At 56.3% G+C, this 16,806-nt stretch overlaps 1 protein-coding gene across 1 annotated transcript; it reads right to left on the bottom strand.

Annotated features, from left to right (window-relative positions):
- Positions 1 to 3,684: 3,684 nt before the first annotated feature.
- On the bottom strand, positions 3,685 to 16,505 carry SRF (serum response factor). Its single transcript, XM_036380556.1, has 7 exons — positions 15,984 to 16,505; positions 14,374 to 14,640; positions 9,106 to 9,364; positions 6,893 to 7,012; positions 6,006 to 6,197; positions 5,434 to 5,510; positions 3,685 to 5,170 (listed from the first exon to the last, which is right to left on the bottom strand). Exons 1-7 carry the CDS (start codon positions 16,425 to 16,427, stop codon positions 5,075 to 5,077), a joined length of 1,455 nt encoding a protein of 484 aa, XP_036236449.1. The 5' UTR covers positions 16,428 to 16,505; the 3' UTR covers positions 3,685 to 5,074.
- Between the last annotated feature and the right edge of the window lie 301 nt (positions 16,506 to 16,806).

Below are 16,806 nucleotides of genomic sequence, written 5' to 3'. Positions count from 1 at the left end.
GGACCCACTCCAGGAGCTCCATGTCTCTCTTGTCCTGAGGATCCCAGAACTGGGCACAGCACACCAGACTGGCCTCACCAGTGCAGAGCAGAGGGGCAGGATCCCCTCCCTGGACCTGCTGGCACTGCAATTCCTAATGCAGCTCAGGATTCCATTGGGAATGTGCCACGAGAGCACTGCTGGCTGCCCCACAGCGTCCCTCAGCTCGGGGCCTGAGCTGGCACCTGAGCCTGTCTGTGGCCGTGGTTCACAAAGCTGCTGTTCCCCCACACCAGGAACGGTGGTGAGCTGTGGAAAAAGATGAAAGATTGGACTATCTTCTGATTCCCCTGGCTAATGTTAGAAACGAGAACAAATGGAAGTTGCAAGCTGAAGAAGGGATCTGCTAGAGCGAGCTGCTTTTTGATAAGCTGGTAATGCTCTCCTGGTGTTGGTACCATTTCTCTGATTATTAATTGTCTTCATCGAGGGCTGTAGCAGGATGGGTGGCAGGAAGGCTAAAACCATGTCATATCAGCACTAATATTATTACTGCAAATGCACCATTAATCAAGAATTACAGTGCAGCAATGTCAGGCCTCTGGCCCTGGGGTAGTTCCAGCCCTGCACCCACCCTCCATCCACCCTGCTGGCTTCAGTGGCAGCTGTGCTGGCTCCCAGCAGGTTTGGGGCTCTGAGACACTGCCCTGTTCTCAGTGCTGCTGCAGAGCCAGCCGAAGCCAGCTGCACACAAGTTTGGCCTGTTTCCAGCTCTGGTGTCACACTGATCTGAAATGGCCATACCATAAAATCTAAATTCTTATCCTGTGCCCATACTGCCCTTCCTTGGGGTGCAAGTTTCTATCAGTCTGATAAGATTTGTTTTAAATTATAAACAATCATTAAAATCATCAGCTAACTAGATGAGACTTTGCTTTCTTATTTGATCTTGGAGCAACTTGTATGTGCCCAACCTAATTTCTACCCTCACTACTAATGAAATGGATTAGACAACTTCCATGTTTTACAATAGCAATCAGCAATTAATCCAAACAATATAATTGCAATTAATTATAGGCTGGATAAAACAGTGCAGTGCTGCATCAGTTTGTGGAGACCATCCTCTAAACCTATGGGCACCAGTGGTGGATTGTAAAGGTTTGTGTTTCCAAGCCACACTCATGATTTCTCCATTAGCACATGTGATCTCTGTTGGTGCTATTGATGCTTGCTTTCCAGAATCCCATGGATGCTCTTGAAATCTCTGTTTTCAATTAATATGTCATTTTCCTTCCCTGTTCACTACCAAGACATCTTGTTTGTGACAAGGAGAGGTTTTCTGTGGTATTCACATGGCCTGCTTATGTCTTTGCTCTGATGGTCTCCATGCCATGCTTAGTAAGTCTTTTATCCTAAAAGTAAAGATCTGTATCTGTGGTATCTTGCTCCATGGTGTGTAAGTGACACACAGGCCCCTGTGCCCAGGTGATGTGGGATTGCTTGTGCTGAGAGGGCATTTATAGTGTTGAACCACGAGCCACACCTGTGTAGGCACAGGGCTAAAAGTGAGGTTGTGCTGTAAAAGGGAGGCACCTCACCTCCTCATGGGGAGAGTCATTTCAGCTGTCTTTTGCTCCTAAGCACTTTCTGTACAATCCTCTTCCCCCCTGAGGTATTTTCTCCAATCTGCACTTTTATCAGTGCTCAGCTTTCCTCACACTATACTGGCTCCAGGAGCTGATGCTATGGAGTGGCCAGCAGCTGCATTTTTAGCTGGCATACTCTGGCCCCACAGCCCTGATGATTGCAATAAGCCCCTCTCGCTTTGGGTTTATTCACACCTTTGGACACTTTTCTGAGCCTCCATGTGTCCTTAATCTGGCTTCTAAGCCCCTGCCTGACTTTAAGTTATGTCTCTCCAGACTGATTTTGAATACTGCCATATCTTCTCATAGCAGTTTTCTGCAGGGAATTTAAGTTTCCCTGTTCCTCCCTATTAGCACCCATGAATTAGAAAAATTCTTTACCAAAATTCCCCGTTCCTCCTCATTGCTGTTTTTTATTTCTCTTGACTGACACAATGCCCTGCTCACCAGGGACACTGTTCCAGAGCTTTCAGGAAAGAGTCCTCACAGCACTTCTGTCAGGCTCTGGCCCACACATTAGGCTGAGACTCCAGGGATAAGTCCAGGTGGTCAGGAATAACCTGTGCAGGAGGCAGTAGGGATAGAAACTTTTGTGAGGAGCCCCTCTTTCCCCTGATCCCCAACTGCTGGCCCTCAGGTGTGCATCATCCCCTCCCACAAAGCATGGTCAAGATCCCAAATCTGTGCACAAAATGATAACATTTATTGAAAGAGTAAATTTTTTTTTAATACAAAAGAAAGCTCTGTACATAGTACTGTGATTACTTCCACATCCTTCCAGAAACACAACCCTGGAAACTGGAGGGGAAAAAAAAAATAATCCCACACACACTTATGCGTACACACACACACACACGCGCGCGCACACACACCCCTCAAACCAGTAAAATGAACTAAAAATGTCACCACACAATAAATGCCATTTCATCCCTGATACACAAGTGTTCTTACAAGTCTGCACTTAAATAAAATACACCATTAGCGTTTAACCAGCAGTTGCCTTTGGGGAGCCAGGGAGGGGATGCAGTCATACACCCTGTAGCAGCAGGGGCTCTCCTGCCCTTCTGGCCCAACAGCTCTGCTCCATAGTGCCAGCAGAAGCAAAGCAGAGCAAAGCCAGGCCACAGTGATGTGCTGGGGCAAAGGACAATGCAAACTCTGATCCCACACTTCTCCCTGGATGAACTCCTAGGTATCTATGTGGTTTTGGAAGCATCACGGAGCAGTTTTCCTACACTGAACCATGGGACACGGCTCAGCACTCCCACATGCTCTGAGCTGCAGGGTTTGCATCACTCTTAGAGCAAGAATTCTAAGGGGAGGCAGCATGCAACATCACCCTCACCAGATAGGCCACTTCACTCCCCACGAGCCCTTCCCAGGCTGCTAACAGATCAAGGGCTGAAAGGCTCTTCTGTGAATTCTTTGCACAGGGAGCTTGGAGGAGACCTGTCCCCATCTGTGTGCTGCAGAATGGCTGCAGAGGGGGAAGTACAGCCCAGATTGTCACCCGTGAGTTCAGGAGATGCTGCCTGCACAGCAAGCAGGGAGAACAGGGATTAGCCACTGCTGGTCACTCACCACAGGGAGGAGTGGGGACACCCATATCCCTTAGGCAGTCACAGGCACCACTGCTCCGTGCCAAGAGCAGTGACAGTGACAGAACAGCTGCAGGTCCCTGGACCAGGAGTGAACAGGGTGGTCATCAGAAAACCCAGCCCACCTCTGGCTCCTGGGCACACTGCAAACTGGCTGCTTCTGAGGAATGGGCTTACCACTTCCAGAGACCAGCCACTGCTGGTCTTCACTTGACTTCTGCCCATTAAGCCCAAAAGTATGGGTATGAAGTCCTTGTTACAGTTAAGTAGGAAACAAGCATCCCACTCGGTTCAGCTTGATCCCTGGCACATGCTGGTGGATGGAGAGTGCAGCTTAAACGCTAATGCTGAGGGAACATGTCCAAGGTTACAATACAAACTCAAAAGCAAGGCCCCTTTCCTGCCTCCATGCCCGCCCACCCACCCCTCTCCCATACCCCTGGTACAAACCCCATTAAAACTGTACAGGAGCCAAACTTTTATTCCTTAAAGAATTACATAAATACTGAGTTTAACACTTAGAAAAATAAAGTAATTTTCTTTTTTTTCTTTTTTTTTTTTTTTTTCTCTCCAAGGCTTCTTTTGTCTTTTAACTTAAAAAAAAAAAAAAGTTACAGTAGCTGCTTCTTCCCCTAAGGACTCAGCAGCTTCTCTCACTTGCTCACTCTCCCTCCAGGGACAGGGCTAGGTAGCAGAGCCATTCACAGCAATTCCCATGCAGGACCAAGCATGCCCCAGCCCTTCTCCCCCAGCCTTACTGAGCCTGTACAGGCATCACAGCTGCTCCCCTGCAGCCCAGGATGGCCTGCAGGTCACCCTGCTGCTCAGAGGAAGAGCCTGCCACCTGCCCAGCAGCTCAGTGCCCCACGGGCTCTTCCCTTTGACATTTGAGTTGTTTCTCCACCTTGCATCAGATACAGAAATTTAGAAAGCGCTGGCTGGAGCTGCAGGGGGATGTAGGACAGACCCAGCCACGTTCCCCTGGGTGTATGGAGTCCAGAAGCAGGGTGAGGGCTGAGAGTGTGGGGCTGAGCAGAGCACAGGGCCCCTGAGGAGCTCGCCAGGGCATCTTTGTGTTCCTGGGCATCTATCTCACCACCACCTCACCTGTGCAAGGGCAGCTGCCGGGGCAGGGCCAGTCAGGCTGTAAATCTGCCAGGCAGCCCAGCGAGGAGGCACTGAGGGCAGAGGGCTCACTGTAGTGCATACGAGGAGGACAGGGCCACGTGCCACCAGCTGTGTCCTGCCCTCCGGGGAGAGGGCATGCAGGCCCAGAGATGCACATGCAAGCTGGCCCTTCTCTCCTGTCCGGAGCCCAGGGTGAGTTGCTGCGGCCAGGACCTGTCACCCCCACAAAGGCACATTGCTGAGGCCAGCAGCACAGCCACAACCCACTCTGCTCCAAGCTGCACCTGCACGACAGCTCCGGGTCTCAGCTGAGCCCCACGCAGAGTAAATACTCATGGGCAAGGTGACTCAGAGCACCCAGAAGGAGCCAGAGCCTCCAGCTGGGAATGGCCTGCAGTATTTATTTACAGTGCAGAGCAATCCTCCCCTCAAAAGACAAATTTCTTTGGCTGGCGTGAGACAAGCACAGCTATTGCAGCATCCAAATGCCCCAAGCCCTGCACGGCCCCAGCACGGCTCCACCCGGGGTGGGTCCTGCAGCCCCACGCGCATGCCTGTGTGTGTGGGGGTGGGTGAGTGCGTGTGTGTGTGTGCATGTGTGGATGAAGGAAACGTGAAAAGGCAACAATAAATAACTGGTGCAGTCTGTACGAGAAGGAGTCGCTGCCAGCCCCAACACTGGCATGACAAGCCAGAAAACAGAAGGCCGGCAGCAGAGGCCTCTCAGTCACTCTTGACGCTGTGTGAGGTGTCCAAGTTGACCACCTGCAGCTCCGTCAGGCTGCTGCCACTGCTGCTCTGCTGCCCGATGACAGCCATCTAGAGAGAGAAGGGAGGAGGAACCACTGGGGGACAGCACGCCCGGAGACCGTGTGTGCCAGCAGCCAGGGGGCACTGTCCTTCCCGGGCACCCATCCAAGGAGGATGAGACTCCCTCACCCAAGGGTGGGTAGCACAGAGCGCATTCCCAGACCTGAGGACTGATCCTACCCAGCCAGGTCTGCCCAGACACACAAAGGATGTGCAGGCAGAAGAGCAAGAATAAGCCCTGCACGCACCTTCAAGACCTACTCTGTGCCTACCTGGTGAAGCTGGACAGCTGAGACTGGGATCTGAACCGTGCCTGATGGGGCTGTCAGGAACACTTGGGGGACGCCACCTGCCACAGAGAGAAGCACAAATGACACTGTCCCTTAAAAAGGGTTCCCCCATGGATCATTTATCTGAGCTCCATGGAGCTACTCAATGACAAAGCTGCCTATCTGCACACATGGAGACATTCCAGAAGAAAGCCACATTCACCAGTTTTCCAAATGCTGGGAGAAGCAGGCACAAGGCCTCAATCCAAGTCTTGCCTATGTGGCTTCATGCTACTTTGCCCCCCTCTCCAGAGCTTCCTGGCTCCCTGTGCTGCCAGCCCATCCCAGAAACCTCACCCTCCTTTTTACCCATCAACAGCTCGTGCAATCCTTTGCACGAGTGAACGGCAAAACCTAAAAACACACATCGAGCATCACCCTTGCCAGGCCTTTGTGCAGCCACCAGCACTGCTGGGAAGAAAACCCTTTGTGATACAGCATAAATACACATGGGAAGAGAAAAACCAGGGTGTCAGTGCACTCTCAGGGAGCACTGCCCTGGCCAGCTGCCTTACCCTGATCCTGGACCTGGCCGTGGGACACCTGCATGGCTGAGGGCGCCTGCGGGAAAGCGTTGAGCACGGCGAGCCCGCCGTCGGCCAGGCCGGAGGTGGGCGCGTACATCACCGCGTGCGGGCTGGGGTACATCATGTGGCCGCCCACGGTGGTTGGCACAGACGACGTCATGATGGTCGCTGGGAGGGTCACTGCCAGCGGGACAGAGCACATGTGAGCACAGAAAGGAACCTGCCGCGCTCATAGGCCTGCTCAGCACCCCCATCCCAGCCACCCCAGGGCGTGCTGTGCTGAGGCACAGCTCATGGAGATACCTATCTCTGTCTTCCACCCCAGAGAAGAAGCAGGAGAGCTCAAACCTCTCCTTTCATGAGTATGAAGGGGCAGGAAAACACGGTAGCCAGACATCCCAGGACTAAATTCAACTTGTATCTCAACTCCCCGATGAAACTTCAATAGAGCTGTTGAACTAGATTAAGCCTGCATCCAGGCACCTGAACTCAGATTCTGCTGACAAAGAGATGCCTTCTGCATAGACAGTAAAAATCTCAAGCAGATGTGAGCCAATGCCTTGTGCTAGAGGCAATGCTGGCTCACTAAGAAACCCCCTGAGAACTCAGCAACCTGTTCCCAGCTCCATGCTGCAAGTGAGAGCAGATGATGTATGTGGAGAGGCTCTGAATTCCCCTGTAAGGTACCCTACGCCTACATAGGATACAGTGTAGCACAGGACCTGGCAACAGGGAGCACTACACCTGGGAAACTGTCAGCCTTGGATAGAGCTGGCCTGAAGAAGGAAACTGGCCAGGGTGCTGGTGTGAGGTTTGTTGGTGTGAGGTGTTTTCAGCAGTGGTTAGGAAGGCAGACAGAAGGTGGGTACCGGTACCTGTTCCGCTGGAAGAGGTCTGGGTAAGGTCAGTGCTGCTGTCACTAGAGGGAGACGTTTGCTGCGGTGCCTGGTGCACCTGGATTGCCTGGACTGGAACCTGCTGAGCCATGGTACCACCTGGGGAGAGAGAGGAGCCTGTCAGGCCCATGGCTCCACAGCGATACAGGCACTCTGGGCCATGTGAAAGCCCCAGTCCTTCTCTGGCTGCACACAGCTGCACACACTGCTCTGTGCTGCACCGGGAGGGGCCACACAGAAGCAGTGTGTGGCAGAAACCAGAGACCAAAACCTGCTCTTTCCTGGCACATGGGCCAGGAAGGGGTTAACTGGCCTACGAAGCTCCAAGACTGAAGAAAAGGCCACAACAACTTTTGCCCAACTCCTAGCCGTGGTTCAAGAACATCTGGGATCCTCCTTGCCATTCCTGGTTCCACCAAGACACAGAACAGATGTTGGGAGGAGAGGGCCCAGCCTTTCCTCCCCAGAGAGGAGCCAGTTCTGCAAGGATCACCCTGCTGCAATAAGTGGAACCACAAGAGCCCAAATGCCCACACCAGCTGGGCTCTGCTGCCTTCACACTCTGGAGCCCAGCTCCATCCTCCACAGGGCACTCAGGGTGCAGCTCTCACCCCTCTTGTGACATTACAGTGCCCTACAGAGGGATTAGAGAACAGCTGGTCTCATGGTGTGCATCCCAGAGCTGCAGGCCACACAGCCTCTGCCCCAGACCACTCCCTGCAAAGTACTTCAGATCCAGAAACACAGCTTGGCACAGCAAGGTCTCCTAAGGCTGAGGTCCTGCCTCCAGAGGGAAGAGCAAGGGATGCCAGAGAGCAAGAATCACTGGCCAGCTTGCTCAGACTGGGCATTTCCCCACACATCACACCCCAGAGACACACATCAGTTAATTCTCCTCCTCCAGATCACAAGGGAAATCCAGTTCCCTTGAATGGGAGCCTGCTGTCTGCCCAGGCCCCCAGGAGCTTTAAGCATTCCAAGAAAGCACAGGAGTTACCAGAGTCATGGACTCAGGCACAAACAGGCAGGACACAAGAAATACTGTGTCACTCAGCACTGGTCCTCAGATGATGGATGCCACCACAAAGGAGACCTCAGCCCTACTCTGAAACTCCATCCAGGAACAAGCCCAGCCCAAGAACAAACACCTGGACAGCCTTAACTCAGAACAAGAAGAAATTCCTACAAAGGACAGTGCACACAAGATAGCAGAGCAGCACCATTACTCTGCTCTGGGTCTCTCCTAACCTCTGCACTGTGGTTCAGTGGCTGACTGCAGATACAAACACAGAAGCAAGGGCAGCTGCTCAGAGCCAAATGCCAGCACTTAATAAACAATCACTGGGCACCTCAGCCCCTGTACTACCCCTCCATCAGTTCTAGCAGCACAGCTCATCCTCAGCACAGCTGCACTAGGGACCTGCCTCTCCTGCCTTTGTTAGCCACAGGCCAAGCCCTGGGGCATGAGACTGAAAATCTGCTGCTTGCCTTGGTCTGCATCCCCCAGGATGCTGCTCCTGCTTATGTCAAGTATTTTCTGCCCTGTCTTCCCATCTCTCCCCAGCAGCCGCAGCCAGGGTTCCCTGTGCTGTGCCTCCTCTGTGCTCCCACGGTCAGGGGTCAGCTCTGTGGCCAGGCCCAGGCCCCCAGAGACACCTCCATTCCCCATCTCTAGCAAGATGAGGAGGAGAAGTAGTGAGTGCTGACCTGTCAGCGACACAATATGCCCTCCAGCTCTGGCAGGGATGTGGAAGACTGCCTGCTGTGCCTGCTGCAGCTGTCCAGCTGTACCCATGACCAGCTGGCCCTGCTGGCTGGAAAGAGCCAGGGAGTGTGGCTGTAAGTGAGTGAGAGGAATGGCAGGGGTCCCTGGAGAAAGGGAAGCAGCTGCTGAAAGGAGGGAGAAAGAAAGGCTCCATCATCACCAGCTCTTTTCACTCCCTCCAGGCTTCTGGGTGCTGCCCTGGGGTCCCAGCTCAGCTCCCTGCCACCTCCCAGCAGCAAGGCCAGCTGGTAGCTCTCTAAAGAAACACTCACTACATGACCCTTCTCCAGCCACTGGGTTTGAGCATGGAATCACAGCCAGGCTCACCTTACAGCAGCAAACACTCTGCTTCCCTTCTTCCCCTGGAGAGAACAGCAACACACTCCAGGTGCAGACATGGATGAACACAGTCCCTAAAGGCACTGACCTGACATGAGGGTGAAGCCAGTGGGTATCGGCATGAGGCCCCCAGACGTCACTGCACTGGCTCCAGTAGTCTTCAGCACTGTCCCGTTGGCACTGGTGACGGCATTGGGGCTGATGCTGGCAGACACTGGCGCCAGGTAATTGGTGATGGGGAATGACGGGCCACTGCTGACCTGCATGGAGGTCGAGGTGGTCGGGGCTGTCTGGATGGACGTTGTTCCCGGCAGGTTGGTGACAGTGAACGCGGGTTTCAGGGCGTCCTACAAAAGGAGACATTGTGACAGCTCGCACCAGCCCATGAGGCATCTGCCGTGAGACCAAACCAGGCTCTGTAGGTTGCATCATCCCCTTTCCAAACTATACCCCCCACAGCCTGCTGCCAGCACATGGAGCAGAGCCAGAGGAGCAGAGAAGAGCTGCTTGCACAAGCATGAGGAGAGCTGGAGAGAGCTCCACATAAACTTTAGATGCTGGCCCAGGGCCACAGAGGTCCCCTGAGAACCCTCCCTACAACACACCAGGGGACAAAGCAACTGTTCCAGTCCCCAGGAGTCCCCAAAATGTCTAAGAAGAGAATAGCCTCTTTTTGGCACACACCAGGCAAAAGCAGCCCTTGCAGGGACAAATATAAAGGCATAGAGTCTCCTGTCAGGAACACACACCACTTCCCTTAAGGCAGGAAACATAAGACCAAGAACAAGCAGAGAACTGGCTCTTAAAAGCAGCTGTACACTGGAAGTGATGGGGGAAGAGGTGACTAAAGGCAAACCTGGACACTAGGGAGGCCCAAACCCAGCCCTGACAGCAGCTTTGGCAGGCCCTGGGGAATGCCTCCACACATCTCCTGAAGCAGAGGCCAGGAGAACCTGACCACACAGGAAGCACCTATGTGCCAATCCACTGGCAGGAGATGGGTGTGAGGCAAACGCTTCCAAAGGACCCCCCCACGTGTTCACTGCAGCCAGCACGGTCCTGCAAGGAGCGTCAGAGGACAGCACTGCCAGGGGAGCTGAGCACCAGGAAAGGGCTCTGTGCTGGGCCAGCACTGGCCTGAGAGACTGGCATCCCAGGTGTGGGAACGAAGGCGGAATGTGTGTGCCAAGCTGCAGCAACACTTTCGTTTCCACAGCCACAAAGCATGTGGCTGGATGTGCCTTGCATCTGCAGGAACCAACCAAGCGCAGCATGACTCCTGCTGCCTCTGGCAGTCACACCTCACCTAACTTCCCTCCATCCCCCAAATCCCCTTTGGAATACCCAGGGTGCCCGTGACTCCTCTCCTGCCCTGCTCATCTGGCCAAGAGCACGCTGAGAATGCAGTGCTTCACAGGAGCCCGTGTCACAGAGCGCAGGCAACCTGCTGTGCCCGTGCCCTGACACAGCTGCCAGCACGCCTGGCAAGAGTTAAGGCTGACACACTCCCACCCCTCCCACTGCAGCTGGTGGGCCCAGCTCTCCCACGTGCTAAGCCTTGTTCCCAGCTTGTCAAGCTGCCAGGAGCAAGGAATTCACAGCTCAACGAACAGCTAAAAAAGGGAAGGCAGCCCATTTTGGACAGGGGGATCCAATCCCAGGCACTCAGTCAGGCTCCAGGGCCCAGGGAGGGAGGAGAGCAACACCCCTCTGCCTTGGCACCGCGGTCCCTGAAGTCCAAATTAGCAGAGGCACGTGATAACAGAGCAGAGCCCAGCAGAGGCACTTTCCATTAGCTCAACCACAAACTCCTGCCATCCCACATGGGACATGGGAGGCTGTGGGTGCCCTCCCCACGTGGGTGACAGGGCAGAGCTCTCCCCAGCCCACTAGGGAGCCAGAGCAGAGCTGGGCAGGACAGGTGCTGTTCCCAGTTGGAAAAGACAGGGTTGCTCATGCCCAGCTATAGCTCTAGGGTAGTATACCCATGAGATATAACCCCCAAGCAGCCAGGGCACTTAGCACCCAGTCACACTCCATACTCCCAGGCCTGGAGAAGGCATCCCAGAAAGTTCACAGCACTCTACTCAGGGAGATTCTCAGGGCTCCCTAGAAGCACGAGGGCAAACCTCAGTACAAAACAAAGGTGCTTGTTTGGGAGAGAGGCTGTGGCAACAGACTTGAATCATGCACAGCTCATCTGTGCCCTCCCAATTCTGACCCTGTTGAGACTCAGATTCCTCCCATCTTTATTGTGCTTCTCTTGGGCTGCAGCAACAGCTCCCAATACAGAAAGAGAGCTGGGAGAGACTTTGGGATTGGACACCCACTGTCATCTCCTCATAACTCTCAGTGATACCTTGGGCACCTTGGCTCTTCTCAGCACCCTGCAAAGCCCAGACCACATCCATGAGACAAGTCATGGGTCACTTCAGCAGACATCACCCAAGGGGCCGGGGACAGCAGCCCTGAAAGCTCTTCCCTTCCTGATCCAAGCTCCACATCCATTCCAGCTCAGGGCAAACCTCAGTGTCTGCAGAAGCAGCCCACAGCAGAGGTGCAGCACAGCAACAGGTGTCTGCCCAGACCCTCACCAGGCCAGCTGATGCCCATCCTGGACCACAGCAGGGTCTTGGGGACAGAAACGATCCCACTCCACAGCTTTTAGGGACTGCCCGAGGCAACGTTGTTCAGCATGGCCCAGACACCCAGACAGAATTATTACACAGGTGTAGCAGGACAACAAGCCTCAGAGGGGTATGGGAAATCCCAATCTGGTTTCCAACACCTGGTCTGTGTTCCAGATGTAGAAAGTCCCACGTTTTCCCATTCCAGAGAGATGACCAGATCGGGGCTATTCCCTTGCTCTCAGCCCAATCTAGAGCCTCTGAGCTCCTTCCAAAATATCCTTTCCCACACAAGCACACCCAGGAGACTGCACACAGGCAGTGTCCTTTGGGGCCTGCAAAAGATGAGAGAGGTATCACTATGAGGATACAGCTACTGTCTCTAAAGTACAGCAAGCCCCAATCCCAGCACCCCAGCAGGGAGTTTGGGTCTGGCACAGCAGGAGGATTTCAGAGCTGCTGCTGGTGTAGCACAGAGGAATAACCAGCAGGCTGCTGACTGCAAGTGACAGCCTGGCTGTGTTGCTCTCCCCACTCTGCTGCAGCACTGAACACAAGCAGGTTTTGTCCATACAGAGGTCTGAGAAGCAGAGTTCACACAAGACCAAAGTGTCTTTTGGAGCATCCCATGTGGCTGGAGCTGACAGTCCAGGCACCCAATCTCCTGCCACCTCCTCCAGTGAGGCACCTGCAACCCAGCCTTGTGCACCAGTCACCCATCAGCAAGCCCCAGCCACCCAGCATGGCCCATGCACAGGCTCCTTTCATCCTCAGAAGACTCCTTGGTCTATCTGAATTGAGCTGGTCTCTGCCCAGCCACCAACCAGGCTTCCAGGCCTGCAGAAGGCACAACAGGACAGCCCTTGTCCCCAGCCCCAGGGCTTGCCATGGCAGGAACTCTCAGCCAGCCAGGGGTGGATTTATTCACAATGTCAAGCAGAAGACAGGGCCATAGGGCTCCTCCAGCCTCTCATCAAATGCTGGCTGTGGCCACAAAGCACCCCACACTAAGCATTGGCACTGGGATGGAGCTTTCAGGGTTGCATCAGACACGGAGAATAGAGAAGTTGTGTTAAGAAGGTCTCTGCAGAGTAACTGCACCCCAAGGGCACAGTTCCCTTGGGGCCAACTAGCAGAACTTCCAGGAAGAGTACAAAGGGATATAATGTGGTCAAGTCTCATGCCAAGGCCAGGTAATTTGTCTCATTACAAAATGCCCACAGGACTTGCCTTTTCATCCAGGAGAAGCCCAGGAGGCACAAGTCCTTACAAACACAGGGCTGCACAAAGGAGAGATTGCTGCTGTTAGAAGGCTTCTTTGCCGACTGGATAGGGCTGGCACCGCTTACAGCAGCAACCAGAGGCAGCCAGGGAAGACATGACAGACTGGGACAGCCAGGACTGCTGCTGGGATCCCATCAGCAGGAGCCATTCTCAAGGACTGTTAAGGGCTGCAGCACAGAGACTCCAGCCACACTTGGGCCCACCACAGCTCCTCTGCCTGCAGGGATCTCTGGGGCTGCTGATGTTTCTCAGGGCTCAGCAGCAGTTGAGCTTTTGCTTGGTGCAGCACTACACACATGTGGGGAAGTGGACACTGAGGAATGGGGGTACCCAGCAGCACCATGACCAGAGCTGTTGTGCTGTCACAAAAACAGGCAGCTGAATACCCCAGCAGCCCCAGACATGCTGGGCACATCTCAGTGCTGCACTCACTACCTTCCCAATTACAGCTGAGAGGTCTCCAGGTTCTGTCTGCTTAATGTCTAGAGGCTACTGCACGGCAACAATGCTGTGGCTTGAGCAGGGACAGCTGGAGAGCTCCTACGACAAGGCCACTGGAAGAACACTTTTGCAGCAAGCCTGGTACCCATGACACCGGCACAGCAGGGCTGTTCTAATTCCCAGCACCCAGCAAAACTGCACACAGGCCTGGGAAGCTGTGGCAGAGCCCCATATTCAGCACGGCATCCCAGTCTTGCACCACAAACTTCCCTGCCTCCCATCTCCAAGCACCTGCGGATCTGAGCACCAGCCCGCAAAGGAAGCGGCAGGGATGTGGGACACAGCTCAGAGGAACAGTGCCAGGGAGTGCAGGGACAAGACCAGGGCCCTTCCAGCAGAAAACTGACTCTGCCCAACCGTGCACCCACAGCCAGGCCACCCTGGGCAAAAGGCCACAAGTAACACGGGCAGGCAGGGGCCAGCATCTGCAGGGACAACAGGCAGGGAGCAGAAATGGTCTGTCCAGCCAAATGTTTCCATTCCCCATGTCCTCCCTGCCCCCTTCCAAAACAGCACCAAAGCAAGAGACAGCTGCAGCTTATAAGGAATGTGAGGGGCCCTGCCAGGGACTCTGGCGAGGGAAACCAGGCCTTATAAGGCCATGGAGGCAGAATCAAATTTTTATCAATGAGTGTGAGAGCATGGAGACGCCTGGGGAGAGATAACAGTGCTGAAAGCTGGCCAGGGGGGTGGGCTGGGCCAGTGGGGAGCCACGCTGCAAGGGCCAGGAGCAGGATACCTGCCACCCGCTTCCCTCCCTCTCTCAATCACCGCCACTATCAGCCAAGGAGCCAGACAGCCCCGAGATGACATGACACAAGCTCGCTGCAGTGGCAGCAAAAGGGGACTCATCCTCAGCTCCCAGCGCTGCTGTTTAGAGAGGGCTGGGGATGATCAGGGCTCCCAGCACAGCCCAGGCTTCCCTGGGTGCCCAGGAGCATTACCTTGGTCTCCCCGCTGCTGTCCGACTCGGACACCTGGTAGGTGAGGTCCGTCTCCTCAAAGCCAGTGGCACTCATGCGCTGGTCAGTGGTGGGGTCTGAGCGTGGCGGCGAGTCCGGGGAATTGAGGCACGTCTGGATCAGCGCCTTCCCCGTCTCGCTGGTGATCATGGGCTGCAGCTTCCGCGTGGCAAACGTGTACACATGGCCCGTCTCGCTGGCCACCAGCAGCAGGACTTGAGTGCCAGTCAGCGTGGAGAGCTCATAGGCCTGCCAGCGAGACAAGGGAAGAACAGGGAGTCACAGGTGACAGGGACAGCACACAGTGCAGGACAAGAGTCCCTGCATGTTCCCGCAATGGCTTTCCTTCTCTTCACACCAGCTTCAGCTCCCTGCAACCCCAGAGGAGCTGTAGCCTCTAAAACCAAGCCAGTACTGGCTCCCCACAGGTTGAACTGCCCCATGCTGTGTTCCCATCTCCTTTAGCACACCCTTAGGGGATGTGCCTGCCAAGAGGCCATGGGTAGAGTGCTCCCCTCAGTACAGTAGTCTGACAACATGGGGACATGGGATTGTCTTCATTCTGGAAATCCTACTGGCTTTTCCACACATATCTGGATACCTCCCTCACCTCACCCTCATTGATGTTACTTGGCACACATCTCTGCTACCTCATTCCCCTCACCAACATCCCCATCCAGGCTCCGACCCAGATTTCCCTCTCAGGCTCCAGACCTCTGAGCACAGCTGCACCCAAGCACCCCTGCAGCAAGGCCACCATGCCCCAGGTGAGGAATACCTGTGCACTAGGAAGTGCACTCTTCACATGCCACCACTGCACACCCAGTGGCCTCACAAAAGCTTCTACAGATAGGATGGCCTCATTCCATGTCCCGTGGTCCCGTACCTCCAAGATGTGCCCAGCGGTACCTCACACCCATTCCCACCTTCCCAGAGTGCATGATGCCCAGCTGAGCTGCGATGCAGCACTACCCAGTAGACCAGAAGATGCTATGAGCACCACCAGGGATGCAGATCAGCCAGCAGCATCCAAAATCCCCCAAGTTCCTAATCTGTCTTTGCACACCAGGAACCACAGACAGCACTCCGGACCGGCCGAGACGTGGCGTTGGTCCCTTCCGTGGCCGAAGCAGCCAGTCCTACCGGGGGCAGGGCAGGCAGCTGTGCCACCGAACACTCGGTGTTTTGGTGGTGGCTCACAGCGAGGGGCACCGAGGGCACCGGTCGGCACCGGCCCGAGGCTGGACCCCGCACCGGGATGGGCCCCCCGGGGCACATCACACGCCTGGCGACCGCCAAGCACGGCGGCATCCCCCGGCCCCGGGGGCTCCCGCTCCCGGCCGCCCGGCTCCGTGCCCGCAGCTCCGCCGGGGGCTCCCGCGCAGCCCCCCGGAAGGGGCTGGTGCCGGGCCACCCCCCCCGGTCCCGCCCGCGGGACGGGGAAGCCGCCGCCGTTTCCGGGCACGGCCCGCCGGCCTGCTCAGCGCTCGGACCGGGCCGGGACTGCCGCGGACAGGTGGATGCCGGCCGGCATCTCCGCCCGTGCCGGACCGGACCGCCCCCCCGCACCGGCCGGAGTCGCGGGGCCGCACCTTCTTCATGATGCCGGTCTTCCTCTTGCTGAAGGTGGTGTAGCGCCGCAGCTTGTTGTCGATGAACTCCATCTTGATCTTCACCCGGCCCCGCGTCTTCTTCCCGGGCTTGGCGCCGCTCACGGCCCCGCCGCCCCCGCCGCCGCTGTAGGCGGCCGCCGCCGCCGCTCCCGCCGCGGGCCCCGCCGCCGCCGCCGCCGCCGCCGCCTCGGCCAGGCCACGCTTCACGCCGCGCCGCTCGCCGCCCAGCTCCTCCTCCTCGGCCGACTCCGAGTCGCCCTCGCTGCCGCTGTACAGCGCCTCCCGCTTCAGGCAGCCCCCGGGCGCCCCCGCCGCCGCCCCGCCGCCGTTCGCCCCACGCGGCACCGGCGACCGGCCCAGCCCCGAGCCGCGGGCCAGCGCGGCGGCGGCGCCGTTCCCGGCCCCGGCCTGGCTCGGCAACATCGCGGCGGCGAGCGCGGGTCGGGTCGGGCCGGGTCAGGCCGGCCCCGCCATGTCCCCGCCGCGCTCCGCGCTCACGGCCCCGCTCCGCCGCCGCCCCCGCCGCGCCGCGCCGCCCCCATATAAAGCGATACAATGTTGCCTTTTATGGCGAAGGCGCTCCTTATATGGGGCGAGACGGCGCCCCGTCGGGAGGCGCCGTCCCATTGGCTGGCAGCCGCCGAGCGCCGGCGCCCATTGGCCACCGGTTGGCGTTTGATTTGCATACGGTCGGACCGCGCTCGCGTCACGCCCGGGTTGGAACACGCAGGGCGGCTCTTAAAGGGACCGCGCCGCCGGACGGGACAGCGGGCGCTCGGCCCGGACACGGACCGAGGCGGGG

Source organism: Molothrus ater, chromosome 3, assembly GCF_012460135.2.
Source record: "Molothrus ater isolate BHLD 08-10-18 breed brown headed cowbird chromosome 3, BPBGC_Mater_1.1, whole genome shotgun sequence".
In the NCBI taxonomy this organism is placed as follows: Eukaryota; Metazoa; Chordata; class Aves; order Passeriformes; family Icteridae; genus Molothrus; species Molothrus ater.
The sequence above is the reverse complement of the archived record's forward strand: the minus strand, read 5'-3'. Positions and strand labels throughout refer to the sequence as shown.